The sequence below is a fragment of the Lutjanus erythropterus genome, chromosome 3 (assembly GCF_056507025.1).
Source record: "Lutjanus erythropterus isolate fLutEry1 chromosome 3, fLutEry1.hap2, whole genome shotgun sequence".
Classification (NCBI taxonomy): domain Eukaryota; kingdom Metazoa; phylum Chordata; class Actinopteri; order Lutjaniformes; family Lutjanidae; genus Lutjanus; species Lutjanus erythropterus.
This window is the reverse complement of record NC_139319.1, coordinates 21,221,785-21,239,559: the sequence shown is the minus strand read 5'-3', so window position 1 is coordinate 21,239,559 and position 17,775 is coordinate 21,221,785. Positions and strand designations below refer to the sequence as shown.

The 17,775-nt window shown below is 39.7% G+C and overlaps 1 protein-coding gene across 1 annotated transcript in view; it reads left to right on the top strand.

Moving 5' to 3' along the window:
• The window catches only part of fam184b (family with sequence similarity 184 member B), a 38,229-nt gene extending 22,373 nt beyond the window's left edge, over window positions 1-15,856 (top strand). Inside the window, exons 7-18 of the mRNA XM_084715372.1 lie at window positions 268-375; window positions 479-777; window positions 3,501-3,651; window positions 7,540-7,659; window positions 7,876-8,008; window positions 8,310-8,440; window positions 8,790-8,905; window positions 10,199-10,555; window positions 10,658-10,772; window positions 11,759-11,866; window positions 13,021-13,427; window positions 15,194-15,856. Of these exons, the coding sequence (XP_084571498.1) occupies window positions 268-375; window positions 479-777; window positions 3,501-3,651; window positions 7,540-7,659; window positions 7,876-8,008; window positions 8,310-8,440; window positions 8,790-8,905; window positions 10,199-10,555; window positions 10,658-10,772; window positions 11,759-11,866; window positions 13,021-13,427; window positions 15,194-15,266 (2,118 nt within the window). The 3' untranslated portion in view covers window positions 15,267-15,856. The remainder of the gene's footprint in view (window positions 1-267; window positions 376-478; window positions 778-3,500; window positions 3,652-7,539; window positions 7,660-7,875; window positions 8,009-8,309; window positions 8,441-8,789; window positions 8,906-10,198; window positions 10,556-10,657; window positions 10,773-11,758; window positions 11,867-13,020; window positions 13,428-15,193) is intronic.
• Window positions 15,857-17,775: the final 1,919 nt, after the last annotated feature.

Here is a 17,775-nt window from a genome sequence, read left to right as displayed (position 1 = left end):
CTTAATGATCTCATGACCCCTCGTGGGGTCTTCACCTCCTGGTGGAACCACTGGTCTAAAAGAGCGTGTTTAATGAATATTTTAACTGATGCGTAAATGTGGAAATATAAAGAGATTTTATCACGTAATTGCCTGCCCTTTGAGCCCTCTTATAATGTGCACTTCATCATGACTAATTATTAATAAGGCTTAGTAATAAGGAGAGGATAGTATGGTCGGGTTTAAGTATTAAAAAGAAGATAAGCTGTTAATGAATTTCCTTGGAAGGTGTGTGCGCATTTGGAAGAAGAGAGGAAAACTAGCGAGGAGCTCCGCAGAGGCCTTGAGAAGGAACGAGAGGAGCTGAGGACGAAACTGAGAGATGCTAACAATGAGGTCAGAAGTCAAATTACACCAGTGGAGTGTGTATTTTTTATCAGATAAAATGATTTATAATATCAGTTAGAATATGTGAAGTGAAAAGCCTCTGTTCTCTCAGATCTGCAGGCTGGAGTCGGTGAACCAACACCAGGACAAGAAGGAGAAGGGGGGTCCTGAAGCGGCGTCCTCCTGTGGACCACAGTGCTCTCGTCTAGAGGAGGAGCTTCACCAGACTCGGACTCGACTGGCTCGGATCCAGGAGGAGGCAGACAGGCAGCGGGACAGGCAGCAGAGAGACATCGCCTCCCTGAGAGCTGACAAACACCGGCTGGAGGAGAAAGTCCTGGAACAGAGCCGACTGAACACGGAGAGGAGTCTTCTCGATCAGAGCCAACGGCACACCGAGGACCGGATCAGGTAGCAGAACAAACACTGACCTGCCAGAACTGCTTAGGCTTACATTACAAAGTCTTAACTCTGCCTGTAATCACCCTCCGTCCTCCTGTTCAGAGATCACCGAGGAAGATCAAAGTTGAGCTGATATACTGCATCTTTATCTCTTCAATTCGCTTCAGTTTAAAGCAGCTGAATTAAACTTTAATTTTGTGTCGAACCTGGAGCCTCCTGTGGACAAAAGCGGTGGCCTTTTCATTATTGTAAAGATGTTGATCTGGCCAGCATGTGCATTTATTTTGAAAACAAACAGATCCTGCCAGAAACTTTTGCCAAATAATGACTTAATATGTGAAACATTTTGAGAAAGTTTCTTATTATTTTGACATATTAGCTCATTATTTTGACACTAACTCCTTGTCTTGAGATTATCTTGACACACTAACACATTATTCTGACAAACTGACTCATTATTTTAACATACCAATGCATTATTTTTAGATAATAACTCATTATTTTCATGAAGTTTCTCTTTATAATGATTTACAGGTTTATTTGTTTTTTTCATCACATTGGCAGTAACAGGCTTCTGTATCTTGGAGGCAAGTGAAAGAAAGATACAGCTTGTTTTGTTATATTATATTTCTTAAACCCAGCTGTTTTCAGGATACATAATGATGAGGTTAAGTATCTATTTGTGGCTATGTAAGATTAATAACAGTAATGTGACAATGGTGAAACAAAGTTTCTTTGTTTTAGTGCCATTCTCCACTAGAGCTGCAACTAACGATTATTTTCATTATCGATTAATCTGTTGATTATTTTCTTGATTAATGGATTAGTTGGTTAGTTTATAAAAACAAAAAGAACATGAAAAAAAATTGCTGAGTGTTTCCCAAGGTGACGTCCTCAAATGTCTTTTGTCCACAACGCAAAGATATTCAATTCACTGTCAGAAAAGAGTGATGCCACCAGAAAATATTCACATTTGAGATGTTAAAAACAGATATTTTAGAAATTCTTTTGGTGGGAAAAAAGGCCAAAATAATTCATCAGTTATCTCTCTGTAATTATAATTTTGTTGAGAAAGCTAAAGTTATGTATGTTATGTATATAATAATGAGCCATCAGTAAGATGGCAGCAAGGCCAAGATGAAATGTTATATTATAAGCTAGTTGTATCACACAAATGTCCACTGTGACCTCCTCTTGCAGTCTTGTAGTGTATTTCATAAATAAAATCAATATATTACATACCTGTGCAGGTATAAGAGGGACAATTCAGGAGCCTTTCAAATCCTGCAGTTCTTTCTATTTGCTGAACAAGACCAAGGTTTACTTTCCTGAGCTCTATTACTGTGTCCTTGTCTCTGTCTCTGGCCCTGCCCCAGTATCCGCCATAACAACCAAATATAACATCAAAAATAAAATCCTCTCTAGAAAAATATCCTCCTGCCTCGTTTTAACTAGTTACCATACTGCTGACTGTAACTTTGCCTGTGAAAATGTAAACACAGAGTCTTCCGGCCTGCGTGACATAAATTGTTTCATCTGATTTCAGGGGGGTGACTCAGTGGCAGGCGTTAAGAATAGCTATATAGAAATAGCCACTGATGGTCCTGTGCGCTCATGTAGGTCATACAGAGGCATCAGTATTAAACTGACTTTAATATTAAGTGTTTACCATGCCAAGAAATCATCTGCAGCAATAAAAATGATATATGATGATGTAAACGATTCATTAAACACTGTCAGTGCATCAGAATTACATTAAATCAGTACTACAAGCCTAATAAACTTCAGCAGTAATGGTTTTCTAAAGAGCCCGTCCTGTCTCAAGCACATCTAGCAGGTTCTTTTTCATTATATACTGACAATAATTACTGCAGACACACACTGAAAATAGTTGAGTTTTTTTTTTACTTATACTGCATTTTTTAATAGAAACGTAGCGATACAACAAAACATAGCGCAGCAAACGGTCGGTCACCCATAATATGAATTCATACTGACATTATACTGATGGAAATGCAGGTCAGTTCAGACAGAATACAGTCGACGCAATCCATTTTTACCATTTACTGCAAGAATTTTTCAATCTGTAGCAAAAAAGCAAATCTCCATATTTTGAGCATCAGTCACTCTATCTATCACGTCGCTCTTTGCTGAAGGTTTGGTCTGTAGCCATTTTTGTGTTACAGCTTTCTTGCTGGCTGCTGATAATATCTTTTATAGATATTTGTCTTTCAACAATAGAAGAGCTGCAATATTGCCCAAATAGATTGCAGAGAAAGAACAGTCAAATCCATCTTCAAAAATATTTTCTTGTATTACCTCTTGTCAGTATGACAGAATGGGTAACTTCTATTGAGTAGACAGCAATAATATGTTCTGTGATGTTACGTTCTTGTTCTGGGTTCTTCTTAAAGCAAAGCCACACATTTACAAAACCTGTTAGCTGAGGGTTTACAGGTTTCTGCTCCAGAAAAACAACCAGGGAATTCCTAAACACTTAATATGGACGTTTATGAAATAAAGATATTAAGAGAAGTAAGAGAGATAATCAGGTTACTACCGTCTCTACCAAACCTAAAACTCATAATAATTGTATAATAAGTGAGAAGCACAAGGAAACAAGACGCTATAACACGATTAGTCAGAACAGTGCAGTAGTGAGAGGAAATAAACAGTAATTTTTATATGTAGGTTACCTCTGCCTCATTTCTTGTTCTGCTGCATGCCTGCAGGGCAGAGTGTGAGGATCGTCTCCGAGCAGAGTTCAGGATAGAAATGAACGCTGCCGTGGCCGAGAGCGAGCAGAGATGGCAGAACAGAGAGCAGGAGCTGCAGACCCAGATCTCTGAGCTGCAGAGTGAACTGAGTGAAGAGAACGAAAAGGTGAGTCTCCGCTACAAAACGCCACAAACCACAAATGTTCAATGGTTGTTCTCAACATTTGCACAATAGGCATCTGGTTATCAATTGATATGTAGACTAGAGTTTATTGTTTGTATTTTTTGTGAATTTTAACAGTAGAAGTACCAATGTTCTATAATTGATAGAATGGCCATAGCGGTCATTCAGACCGGTCATACTCAGCTGTACTAAAGGTAATTTTTATCATGTCATATTTACATTTGAAGCTTCTATTGAGGTGTTTGAATGAAGCTTTGAATGTCTGAATGTCTGTTGTCATATTTCATCACGACATCATCACCCTAAAACGTAAAAAAATCCTTAAACAAAATCCTCAATTTGAATAATTCATTGTATTTGTAGAATGTTTTGTTAGCTAAAATTTGGATTGCATCTATCTTTTTTCAATAATTTTTTTCTTAACCTGGACTTAACAACACAACACAACAGTTACTGGAAATGTTTGGATTGCACGACTCAGAAAAAAATCATATGCAGCCACCACTGGGATCTAAAAGTATAACAGCCCGCTAATAATATTGGTGTAACTTTATCTTTATCTGAAACTGTGCAGAAATACCAAATGAATAGACATGCAAAGGAAATGCTCCTCCAGCAGACTCATCATCATCAAGCCTCTGAAGCATGACTCAAGCCTCTGTGGCAGTCATTCTCCTTCTTGCTGTCATTTAGTTAAGATATTTTTCAAAGAATTGTTTTCTCCTTCGTTTTAGCTCAAGCTAAAGTTAGGTTTTAGCTGAGAGTAAAAAAAAAAAAGCAACTAGAATAAAAAGTTGCTAGGCAACAGTGATACTCATCTTCAACAGTAGGAATGAAATGATAGTGTTTATAATGTGATCATGACTGCTGACCATTCAAGGCAGAAATACTCAGAACTCCTTTGTGTTTTCACTGCAGCAGTCAAATTGACTGCCTTGGTAGTTCTAGTGTTAAAGCAGTGGTGAACTACTCCACTGATGAATAAACATCAAACAGGGGCAACAACACGAGACACAGCGGGCCAGCTAATACTACTCACTAGTCGTTGGCATCTGTCTTGCAGCTTTTTCTTTCACAAAGCTTTCACCAATAACTAAAAACTAGTCCAACATTTACTTTACATCTGTCCTTTTCTCTTCTTGGTTTCCTCTGTTAACGTCTTTTCGCCTCTGCCCTAATGTAAAGCTGCTGAGCTCAGTTCTGCTGCTCGCTTTCCCAACTCCAGTTGTGGTTCCCATTCCGGCCACACTTCCCATTTAGCATTCGTTCTTGGGTCCCTTCCTGCCTTGGGCCTGAAAACCCTCTCCTCAGAGTTCCTGTGCTGGCAGCACTGTGCTCACTCCCCTGGTGCTCCAAGCTCCCAGTCTGCAGCGTGTCTAGAAGGGAACCCTAGATTTGCATGATTACTTAGTGTTCCTTTATTGTTCCTTGCAAAGACCATAAAAATAGTCTTGTTGTGATCCTTGTACAACTGCTGATACACTTCAAACTTGATGAGAATATTTAAGAAGCTGCTCCAGGAGCTGCTGAGTCAGGCACTACTGTGCTGAGTCAAACATGCAGTCACAAGAGTTTCACAAATCAAAGGTTCCCCTATAGACACTAGCCTCCATCTGGGCAGAGTCAGTTAATAGGACCACTACCTGCATGAGCTAATTAGATGATGGCAGCTACAGTTATCTACAATTAGTGACAATTAGCAGTTACTTTAGAAACAATTAAAGCTGCCTGTCCATGAGGAAACGCAGGCTGCTCTCCAGCTGCTTTGCCTCGACTCCTGGTGGAGACAGAGCAGTCGAAGGACATGACAGAGAAAACCAGAAAACATTTTCTTCATAAAATATGATAAATTTTCACCATAATCAGTGACATAATTAGGTATGTGTGAAATAGTGCTGTTAGTGTTACACACTTCTCACAGGAGATTGTACCTTCTCCTAATTACAATCAGTGTACCATCAAAGAGATTTTGATGTTATTTTCAGGTAAAATAGTTGCATAACAACATATTTTAAAAATCAATTTTTACTGAATAATGTCAGAAAATGACTAAATATACCCACTGTATTTTATCAAAGCCATAAAATGATGTCTTTGAAATGTTTGTCTTGACCACCAGACAGCCCAAAACCCAGATATACTCAGTTTAGTATCATATATGATGGAGAAAAGCAGCAAATCCCCACATTTAAGAAGCTAATATTCGGCGTGTTGGCTTGAAAATGACTAAAACGATTAAAGGATTATCAAAAATAGTTGGCAATTAGTCTCAAAACAACAAGCTTCAGCTGCCAACCAAATGACAGTTACTGCGTCACATTTCATTTGGATTATAAAGTTATTTCTGACTGAACTCCACAGTTTACTCATCATGATAAGTTGGTGGTGCAATGACCTCTGTGGCTTTGAGAGAGTTTTGACAAGTCTGACAAAATAACCCTGATGATGTTGCTCAGCTTTGACATTTTTACAGAAATCCTGTTTGAAAGATGTGGATGTTGACCAGGCAGCATCCATTGTTTTTGAAGGTGGAGCCATACTAACCTCTTCCACTGCCTCCCTTCTGACCATAGACCCATATTTGTCTTTTTTAAGGGGGAGGCGGGGGTCTTCGGGGGGAGATAGCAGGTCAACAGTACATGTCACTTAGAGGTGGAATATATCATCTGAAAGTTGGGAACCTGAAGATTAATAAAAGATGCAGCTCAGCACTGCGTCTCAAGTTTTTCTATTCATAAATCTGTAATAAATATTGTGCTTTAATTAGGCACCTATTTGAATTTTGAAAGTTTCGAGTGTATAAGGGCTTAATACATTATGATTGGAGTATATGATGACCATTCCCATGTGCAACTATGTCCTTTAAGTTGTTGCAGCAGTTATTACACAGATTTAACCATTTATGACCACCCGAAATTTAATATGATTTTTTAATCACTCCAAAATACGTAGTGTGTTCCTTATGTGTCCCACAAACATACCTCCTGTTTTTATGCCTCTAAAATGTGGAACTCGCTGACTCTGGATATTATCATGGCAGGCTCTTTCTGTGATTTTAAAAGGAAATTAAAGACCTGTATTTTTAATCTAGCTTTTAATTTTAATTTGGGAGTGATGTTAAAAGAATTGCACTCTCTGGCGATTGGATGGCGAGCACTTCTGTTCTGGGGAAAACTCTGAAACACCCAAGTTTTAAAAAAGATCACACTTCAATGAAATGGCTACTATGGGCGCTAACATCGTCAGACATGAATACAGTGGGGATCTTTGAATCCACGAGCCCAGAATCCACGAGTCTCAGCTTTCCAGTCAGACCCAATTTATGATACTTCAATAGGGAGTCATAGTTTAGGGACCCCAGTCTGTAGAAATATTAAAACAGAATTGGTGAAAACTTCATGCAAAAAACTGGCCTAAGCCTGCATGGAATCAGTATCAGCTCCAGACAAGCTAGCACAACATGGTTGGTACTAACGGCCGCCTCAGGTCATCTAGTTTCATATGATACCAGTATCTTCACTCTAGCTTTAAAACTGAGCCTTCCACAGCTTCTGGAGAACAGTAAAGTCGGCCAAGGACGGGGACTAAACGTCTGGATATTTTGTCCTCAGCTGCATCCCAAACAAGTGCAACGCAAAATCGCTGGAGTACACTTTTAATTAGATCCATAAGCCTGTTTTGGGGATCACAATGAAGTCTGTGTTTTTATTTATTTATTTTAAGAAAGCTGTCTGCGTCTGCAAATTCCTAAACAAAAGCGACATCTCAGTTTAATTCAACACTTGCTGCAAATTCATCATCTCAGGATTACACTGACAGCGCGCAGAGCTCTTAACAATCCTTCTCGCTAATGATTTCTCGCCAATGCAGGCAGAGAAAAAGAAGGCGGGCCCAGGAGACGACGGCCATGGCAACCCCGAAATTGACAGGCTGAGGAAAGAGGTCCAAGATACCAAGGAGATAAACAAGAAACTGAGAGAGCTGCTGCAGGTATTTTTTTTGGGGAAAAAAATTATGTGTACACTTCGTTTGTATGTTTACTCTGTGATGAATAATTAAGCAGCTTTGGTGAAGGTGCTGCAGTGAAGTATTCATGCCTTTATCTCTGTAACATACACACGGTTAAGTACAGCGTGTCTGTGGCGTGAAGACAAACGTCTGCAGCTGTTGTAACAAGACAAAACACGTGTGTTTAATGTGTTTGAGGAGCCCCAAACGCAGTCGTCAGCTCAGGAGAGACACAGTCACGCCATGGCTCTGCAGGCATTAGAGAGACAGGCAAAAGAAGATGTGCTGTCTGAGAGGAACAGACTACAGACGATGCACCACCTGGAGCTAGGTATCATACACACACACACACACACACACGCGCACATGTGCACACAATCAGGCATGAGCATTAGCATAAGCACATGCAAAGAGTGACATGTTCTGTATAACACACACACACACACACATAGCTTTGTGGAGACACTCACACACAGAGAGCGATATACACATTGAAATTATAAATTCAACATTGAAGTTGCTATTGCCATGGATACACTTCACCATGGCAACAGCAGAAGGCTACCTGTAACAGTGGGCCAGATTGATTTTGTTTTCTGTATGTGTATGGTTGTGCGCGTGTGTGGTATCAGATAAGCAGCGTGCAGAGTTGACCCAGCAGCACACAGAGTGGAGCAGACAGATGACCCAGAGACACATGCAGCAGATAGAAGACCTACAGGCTCAACTACAGGCACACACACAGATGATGGCTCTGCAACAGGTATAACACAACACACACACACACACACACACACACACACACACACACACACACACAATGATGATGAGTGTGCACAAGCAGACACACACAAGCACACCTCAGCCTCTTTGTCTCTTTTGTGTGTTATGGCCTGTCTTCCACTTATATAATCTTTTTTTTTTGACACAGACATACAAGCAAATCGCAGCCCTGATATCATTATGAATAAAATCCTGCCTGGCTCTGAGATTAAATCAGCACGGCACATTATCGTCTACAGCTGCACAAACCGTTTTAAAAACTGAAGTCTGTACCTTAAAATGAATGCAGACGTTGACCGTGTGTGTGTCTGCTGTGTGTGTGTGCATAGGATCTGAAGCAGCAGAACCAGTATCAGGTGTTTGAGCGACAGCTGGATGAGAGTCGATGTGCCATGCTGGAGCTGCAGAGAGAAAATGCAGCACTGAAGAAGCAATTAAAGGAAAAGTACGTAAGGGAAGAAGTGGGCCTGTGTGTAATTGTTCCAACATGAATGAATGGTTTGCCACTAATGACTTGTTTCATTAGCAGTTAATCAGGTGATATTTTTTCTCAATTACACGTCAGAGAAAAGTAAAAAATCATCACATTTTCCCTAAGCTGAAGACTGGTACTGCTCTCATGTCTGTATGGTAAATATGTAACTATTGCCAGCATCCAGTCAGTGGAGACAGAAGGACACAGTTTGTCTGGCTCAGTCCAAAAGACACAAAATGCACCCACCAACATGTCTAAGACTCATAACTTAACACGTTATGCCTGGGTCTGGTACATAACCTGTACCTCATGATGGTAATTTAAGCTGACTGTCTGAATTGATATTGTCATGTAAGAACTATTCCTTGAAGTGGAAATAGACTTTTTGCTTTAACTTATCAATACAAAGTAAATATGGATTGCACAGTGTAATGGCTATAATATAATAATTACACCACACACAATTAGACTGGTTCCCTATAAGCGTCCTTTTCACTATGCAACTCTGTCTGCCACTGGGCGTGATTTTATTGTCTCCTTTATGGTTAATTAACAAATTTGCGCTTTTTCTGCAGATGTTTTCTCCTGACTTTATTCCCCGTCTATCCTGCTGTGGTTACTCGTTTGTGCAAAGCAACAGGCTAACATTACTTTAAATATGTTATTGCTATGCAGTGCTCCTCATTACAGTAACCTTCAGTGGACCTCTTCAGTGAACATGCTTCTTTCTTTTGTCTTATTTCCAAAGTGGTGCTGATCATTTCTCCACAGAGCTAAGCTGTGAGGAAACAGAAAGTGATCAGGTGTGGTGTACAGGTGTTTTGTGTTTGTAGCAGCTGCACAAACCATATATACCAACAATACCACTTGGGCACACAAGGGAGAGAGTTAAAAAGTAGTGTGTTCCCATTTGGCATGGCTTGACCTGAAAAAAAAAAAGACAAAAACATTTTGACAAATGCATTTTTGTATTGTTATACCTCCTTACTACATGTTAATTTACTGACAAAAGATATAACATCCTTCCCAACTAAAGAAATAGTTTATTATCTTTTAAAAATGTCTAAAAAGGTTTTAAACATCTATGTTTAAATTAGTTAGCTCAATACGATACGATACGATACGATACGATACGATACGAAACGAAACGAAACGATACTTAATGACAAACAGAAATTAATGTTTGCAATTTAACAGAATTGTGTAATTTTATTAAATAAGCCTCTTCCATTAATTTGATTTGTATTTGCTGTCCTGTCTCAGGTCAGTACAGCAGAAATTTGAAGCTGAAGAGAAGGAGGACGAGAGCACCGAACTGCAGAAGAAGAGAGACGCACAGCTGGAAGAAGAAGCACAACGTCTGAAGGAGGAGGTGGAGAAACTGAGGGTGGAGATGGAGAAGCTGGAGGAGTCGCAGAAACACTGGGAGGAGCGGAAAGAGGAGGACGTGAAAGAAGAAGAGGTGGATGAAGAGAAGAAGAAGGAGCAGGAGGAGGAGAAGAGGAAAGAGGAGGTGGAGGAGATCAAGAGGGAGCACAAGAAGGAGATGCAGAGTCTGGTGTCTGAATACAGCAACGCCCAGACGCACCTGCAGGCTCGCATCGTGGCCCTGGAGAACGAGTGAGTAGAGGACAGACACGTTGACGTGCAGATGTTTAAAGTTAATATACAGGACAGGCGTGAGAGAGAAGGTGTGTGTTTGTGTATATGATTTAACTGCAGGCTGCGCGAGCGTGAGGAGCGCTGCAGGAGGAGGGAGCCTCGATGTGACGACCAGCAGCTGGGGAGACTTCAGGAGAGGCTGAGTGAGAGAGACCAGCTCATTAAACGATTAGTGGTGAGACCACACACACACACACACACACACAGACACACACACACACACACACACACGCACACACACTGTACACACTCTTACAATCACTTGTTTACCTGTAGAACCGCTCTTCTCACCACTACAGAAGTTTCTTATTTGAAGGATTAGTCTGTTAATACTTTATTTTGTTCTTATTTTCAACAAATTACAAAAAAAAGACCGAAACCAACAATGCATTGATCCCAGTAACTAGTTTTGTCTGTGAAGTCTGATTTAGCTTAATCCTGTACAGACCTCAACTTTTGTCCAAAAACTATTAAAAACACATCAGTGAGCCACACTAACTCTGTTTACATTTGATTTTAAAATGGTTCATGTATTTTTAATAAGGTTTTTATTTAATTTTTTATTTTGTTTGTTGCAATTCAGTTTAGTTTCAGTTTACCTTTTGTTGTTTAAAAAGTTTAGTTTTAATTTAGTTTTTAGTTTCAGTATTAGTTACCAATTAACTGTTGTTATCCAGTCATGCCTTCATTTCCCAAAAAACAAAAAAAATCTTTGTCCAGAATTAGTGAGCAGGTGGACTTTGAGTTGAGATCAAACAAAGATATTGAACCTCCTAAACAAGCTTCTCCTTTTCAAATAAGAAAAAGATGCTGACAGTGATCAGTTGTCATGGTGCAAAATGACCTGATGGGGGGAATTTGAGCTATTTTTCTTGGAGCTAATTAACAGTGCTGTGACCAAGAAGCAATTTTTCAAAAAATCTTGTGACTTTCACTACTCAAACCAAATCAAATCTTCATTAATCTTCCGCAGTCATATATGCGTAGGAGAAAATGGCATTTTTAAAGCGTCCTCTGCCAGAGTGCAGTGCCGACCATCTGCGTGGCACGAGGCAGCTCAGCAAACAAGTACACCCTCCAGACACAACGCTAACGCAACAGCCACAACACCAACTGTGAATAAGGCCAATGAAAGTCCTTCCTCATCCTCCTTCCCTCTAGGAAGAGAGGCATCAGCTGCAGCTCCACCCTCCTGTTGCCGGGGACAACAGCACCCTCAGGCTTCGTGACAGCAAGTCCCGCCCCGGGAGCGTCACGCCAACCATGAGGGTGAGTTTGTCTGTTCTGCTCAGGCACATAATGTATTCATCAGAAATGAGGCGTCCTCCCAGCCAGAAGTGCTCACTGGGCTGGAGCCAACTTCTCACTCCGCAGATCACCAGTCTGTCGTAAAGACACGACCTCGCTGTGTCCATCACGCCGCTTTAAATTACATTACAGCTGGCCAGCAAAGACACAGCCTGGTATGAATGAATAAAAATTTGATTAAAACAAGTTTGATGATGTAATCTTGAACCATGCAGTGTGATTTACTTTGGATAAAGTATCTTAAAGTAACCTGAAGTTTATTAGTTGTTTTCATATATAGATAATATCTGTAGATTTTATACAAGCTACACTGAGAAAGACTTTCAATCCATGTCTTAAATCATAATTTGAGGCTGCAACTGAGCGCAGCCTCCAGTGTGCATTGCTTTGCATGCGTTAATTTTTGCTGTCAGTTCTGGATAAATTATCACAGACCATCTGGGCTGCTAAATCTAAGCATAGTATTGAAGCATGTGTGCTGTTACTGCCTGTATCTGAAATGACACTCCACCCAAAATCTGCAGACTCGAAAGATGGTCTTTAAATGATGGTAATCTGTTTTCTTGACAGCTAGTGAAATCTGTGGTCAGCTTGGATTCATGATGGAAAGTTTTGAGAGCGGAACAAAGATATGAAAACATCACAAAGTGCTGGTGTAAAGTGTACGCTATATTTAAAATATTTTCAATGCTCACCTTGCCGTCAGACAGCCTTTTGCGTTATTGTGTGACTTTGGTGTTTTAAAGAGTTGCCTAATTATCAGGCTTGGGGGAGTTACTTTAAAAATGTATTCTGATACAATTACTTATTACCTGTTAAAACTGTAGTCAGTAACCTAATCCAAGTATCATAATGTTAAAGTAATGTAACTTGATTATTTTCTGTTACGTTTGCATATAGTTTTTTGTAATGGAATGCAGTCACCTTTTTTGTACCCTGATTACGTAATCCAGTTACATGTAATCAGTTACTTCCCAAACCTGCTAATTATGCAGCAGGAGTTTCTATGGATGTGGATTATGATTTAAATAAATTAAAAAATAATAAAACTGAGAAAAACTTGAATAATGGTCAGACTTTTTGATAAACTGGTTTACGCTGTTTTTTATCCACAGAGGAAGCGTGTGGAGTCTCCTCCTCGTGTCACCAGCATCCCCGGCGTTGGTACTTACGACAGGAGCATCTTCCTACCACACTCCTCCTCATCGTCTTCCTCCTCCTCCTCTGTCCATCAGCACTCTTCCTCGACCCTGCCGCACCAGTCCAGCTCCCACCCTCAGACCTCCCCCCATTACTCCACCTCCTCTCTTCCACACAAGCACACCTCCCTGTCCCTCAGCCAACAGTCCTCCTCCTCCTCCTCCTCCGTCCCTCGCTTCACCAGATCTCGGACCTCCTGCGTCCCTCCCACCCCAGCGCCCACCGCCCCGCTCCCTGTCTGCCCCTCACCGCAGACGGGCATCCGCTACGTATCGCCCTCCTGCCAGGAGCCACATGCACACCTGCAGGCCCAATCAATCAGGTATGGATGGTTTGATATTCCGACTGTACCGTTATAAATCTAAACAGAGGGGAAACAGCTCGCTCGTAACTCCAATACATTTATTTTAACTACAGAACAGAGATACTTCTCTGGGGGAAAACAGTTGCTCTCATTCATGAATAGAAATACTATATTTATTGTATATATATGTGTGTTGACATTAGGTCTGCACGATATGGTTAAAAAAAAATAGTGCATTTATTTGACTGAAATTGTGATATGTGATATGATTAGTGGTAATGATCATTTTTGCATTACAATTTTCATTTTGATTGCAAAAAAAAAAAAAGATTAAAGTGAAATTAAAGTGCATTTTCTTTCATCTGGAGAACATTTCCTTTTTCAAAAAAAAAAAAAAAAAAGATTTGGTTCTACAATTTGGATATTGCACTTTCAATAACCTTGCAAGTAATTGTGCAGCCATAGTTAGCATTGGAAAATTATAACAAAAGGAATAAAAAGTAACAAATATGTATGTAGTATGTCTTATTCTACAAGATATAACAACAATATATATAGAAAAAATAGAAAAGAAGAAATGGAAAATGACAAAATAAGAAATTATGTACAAATATGTGCATCATGCTTCAGTATATAGTGGTGTAAATAATCTGTATGTATGGCGTAGTTGAATTATTGTGCAAATTTCACAGATCAACACACCAGCAAACTGCCTTCTTCATTATAATATGCTACAGACACCTGAAACCAGAAACAAAATGAAAAATCATCCAAATTAGAGTACTGACTGCTAAAACAAAGAAGAAACTGCTAAATACAATATATCCACACAACAAGTAATGCTTCCTTTCAATACTGAAGGTCAAATTTTTACATGTCATATGTTTTTGAACAGTGGTGGAAAAAGAAAATGTATTAACATCTGTAACTTAAGCAAAAGTAGTAATATCACGGTGTAAAAAATGTTACAAGTAAAAGTTCCAAAATCTTACTTAATAAACAGTGCAAAAGTATCCCTATCAAAATATTCTTAAGGCCATAACAAAGAAGTTTATTATCAACAACAACATTTTCTACATAAAATTTTCTCCTGCTTCTTTTTAACTGGCCAATGTATGAGTCACTAACTTCATTTCAATAGTGTTACTTGCGTTGTTCTTTTTTTTTCTTTCCTTTTTGTTATGTGGTTTGAATTCTTTCAGATATCAGGCATCGTCTGTGTTCAAAGCAAAAGTATGTCTCTATTTGTGCTGAAGACTAGGGTACTCTTCCAAGGTCTTAATTATTTGAATTGAATTAAAAGGAATTTAACATTTACAAATACAGTAAATACAAAAACATAAATACTGTCCACCATGCAGAATAATGTCATTATGTAGACTCCAGTGTCCCTCGTTCCATTTCAGATCACATTAAAAATCTGAAGAAATGAACACGAACTACTTCATTTTTGGGACTGTGAACTTCAAAATTAAAAATTAAAACAATGATGAAGTGAACTATGAAGTAGTTGAGTTTAATCTCTGTGGACTGAACTTTGAGCTCTCTCTTTTTAAGTGTGAACTTGCACAGCGCTGCAGAAATGTCTCTATTTGTTCAAATGAATGCACTGGAGTTATAAATGTGCAGCTTTCCTGATTTTTTTTTTTTTTTTCACTTGCTTATCAGCAAGCCAGTGCCTCACTAGAATGGGCGAGCATTTTCACTAGTTTTAAACACTCTGAACCTCAGCATGATAATAATATGAATATTGAATCTATTTATTTGTTTACTCTGTTTTGTAGGGGCCCGTATCTGGAGCAGAGGGGGACAGAGGGGCTAAAACAGGAGTGGTTCACCAAATACTTCTCCTTCTGAGCACAAAAACACACAAACCCACACACACACACACACACACACACACACACACACACACTTAGCAGCTGCAAGTACATTTCCTCATATACAGTTCATTGCTTCTTATACACATCCGTTTGCTTCCCACATACAGTACACACACACACACACACACACACAGAAGCAGACATAACGACATCGACAGACATACATATGGGCTCATCACCAGCAAGGCCATCTCAAACATTGCCTCAAAGCTCAACCAAAAAGTGCTTCTCAAACACATGCCTGACCTCTTCTCAGAACATAGGCCTGCCGGATCTTGTTTGTATAGTTTGGAATGTCTCCATAACTTTTTTTAAAGCAGTCTTCCTTTTTTTAAATGCAACCTTTGCTCGAATCTCATCACACGATTTATTCCAGGCAAGTGTACATTTCTTAAAGATCAACAACCAAGTGTCTCTTCGAGTATGGAAGCATTCAACGTATTCAATCAAGATCCTCGTCAAAACGGACACACGCGACTCACCATACCAAAATGAAGCTTGTTTCAATGCAAAAATGTATGATAATCTTAATGAAGAAATTGAATAAAATATTTTGTTTTTGTATGTGCTTCTTCTTTGTTTGTATACTGGTGTAAAAATGGTTTTAAACACAGAACCACAAGCCCAAAAGTGACATGCAAATTATATCATATGCATGATATCATAGGTGGCACCTTTTCAAGATCGACTGTGTATAAGTCCTTGATCATGGTATATTTAATTTCATATTGCATGGTAAAATTTATTGAAAAATGATTGAAAACAGATTATTGACAAAATACCCAGTTGGGAATGTCTGACTATTTCATCAGATTAAATACCAGGCAAATAAATCTCCGGTAACACTTTCCAGGAAGGTCATGCCTATAATGCATTATAAGTACATCCATAAGACATTAACATCTACACCGATCAGGCAGAACATTATGACCACTGACAGGTGAAGTGAATAACACTGATTATCTCTTCATCATGGCACCTGTTAGTGGGTGGGATATGTTAGGCAGCACGTAAACATTTTGTCCTCAAAGTTGATGTGTTAGAATCAGGAAAAAGGTGCAAGCGTAAGGATTTGAGCGAGTTTGACAAGGGCCAAATTGTGATGGCTACACGACTGGGTCAGAGCATCTCCAAAACTGCAGTTCTTGTGGGGTGTTCCCGGTCTGCAGTGGTCAGTATCTCTCAAACGTGGCCGGAGGAAGGAACAGTGCTGAATGGGCGACAGGGTCACGGGCGGCCAAGGTTCACTGATGCACATGGGGAGCGATGGCTGCCCCGTGTGGTCCAATCCAACAGATGAGCTACTGTTGCTCAGATTGCTGAAGAAGTTAATGCTGGTTCTGATAGAAAGGTGTCAGAATACATAGTGCATCACAGTTTGTTACACATGGGGCTGCATAGCTGAAGACCAGTCAGGATGCCCATGCTGACCCCTGTGCACCGCCAAAAGCGCCAACAATGGACACGTGAGCATCAGAACTGGACCACAGAGCATTGGAAGAAGGTGGCCTGGTCTGATGAATCACATTTTCTTTCACATCACGTGGATGGTCGGGTGTGTGTGCGTTGCTTACCTGGGGAACACATGGCGCCAGGATGCACTATGGGAAGAAGGCAAGCCAGCGGAGGTAGTGTGATGCTTTGTGCAATGTTCTTCTGGGAAACCTTGGGTCCTGCCATCCATGTGGATGTTACTTTGACACGTACCACCTACCTAAGCATTGTTGCAGACCATGTACACCCTTTCATGGAAACGGTATTCTCTGATGGCCGTGGCCTCTTTCAGCAGGATAATACACTGTGGTCAGGAATGGTTTGAGGAGCACAACGAGTTTGAGGTGTTGACGAGTCCATGCCTCGACGAGTCAGGGCTGTTTTGGCAGCAAAAGGGGGACCAACACAATATTAGGCAGGTGGTCATAGTGTTGTGCCTGATCGGTGTATGTCTGTATATAACTCTTTATAAATGTTTATAGTCATGCATGACAATTTAAGATTCACAATGCAAACACTGCTCATAAGTCCTGATAATTGTGTTAAAGTGTCTCAATACAATGATAATGATACATTAGAGCAGTTATTTATGTCTTCATATCTGGCTAAAGTCATGGTAGTTATAATGTGTTGTGTGACAGGCTCAGATTCTTAATTCAAATACTGTTGTCACTTTGGCAGGAGGAATAAAGCATCATGAATGTTGAACTTATAATACATTATTTCCACCACTTTAACTTTAGAAACCTTGTTAAAGGTTATCATGCATCATTTTAAAGATTTATAGAATTTTATAAAGCCTTATAAATACCTTATGTCTTATGAATGATTTGTTTGTTCTTTGGTGTGGAGGTATAAAGCATTATGAATGCTGAACCTATAATAAATTATATCCACCACTTATAATACCTCGAAAACCTTGTTGTAAGTTGTCATGCATGACCTGCATCAGAAAATTATTTGGAGAATCAAATGTATCAAAATAATCA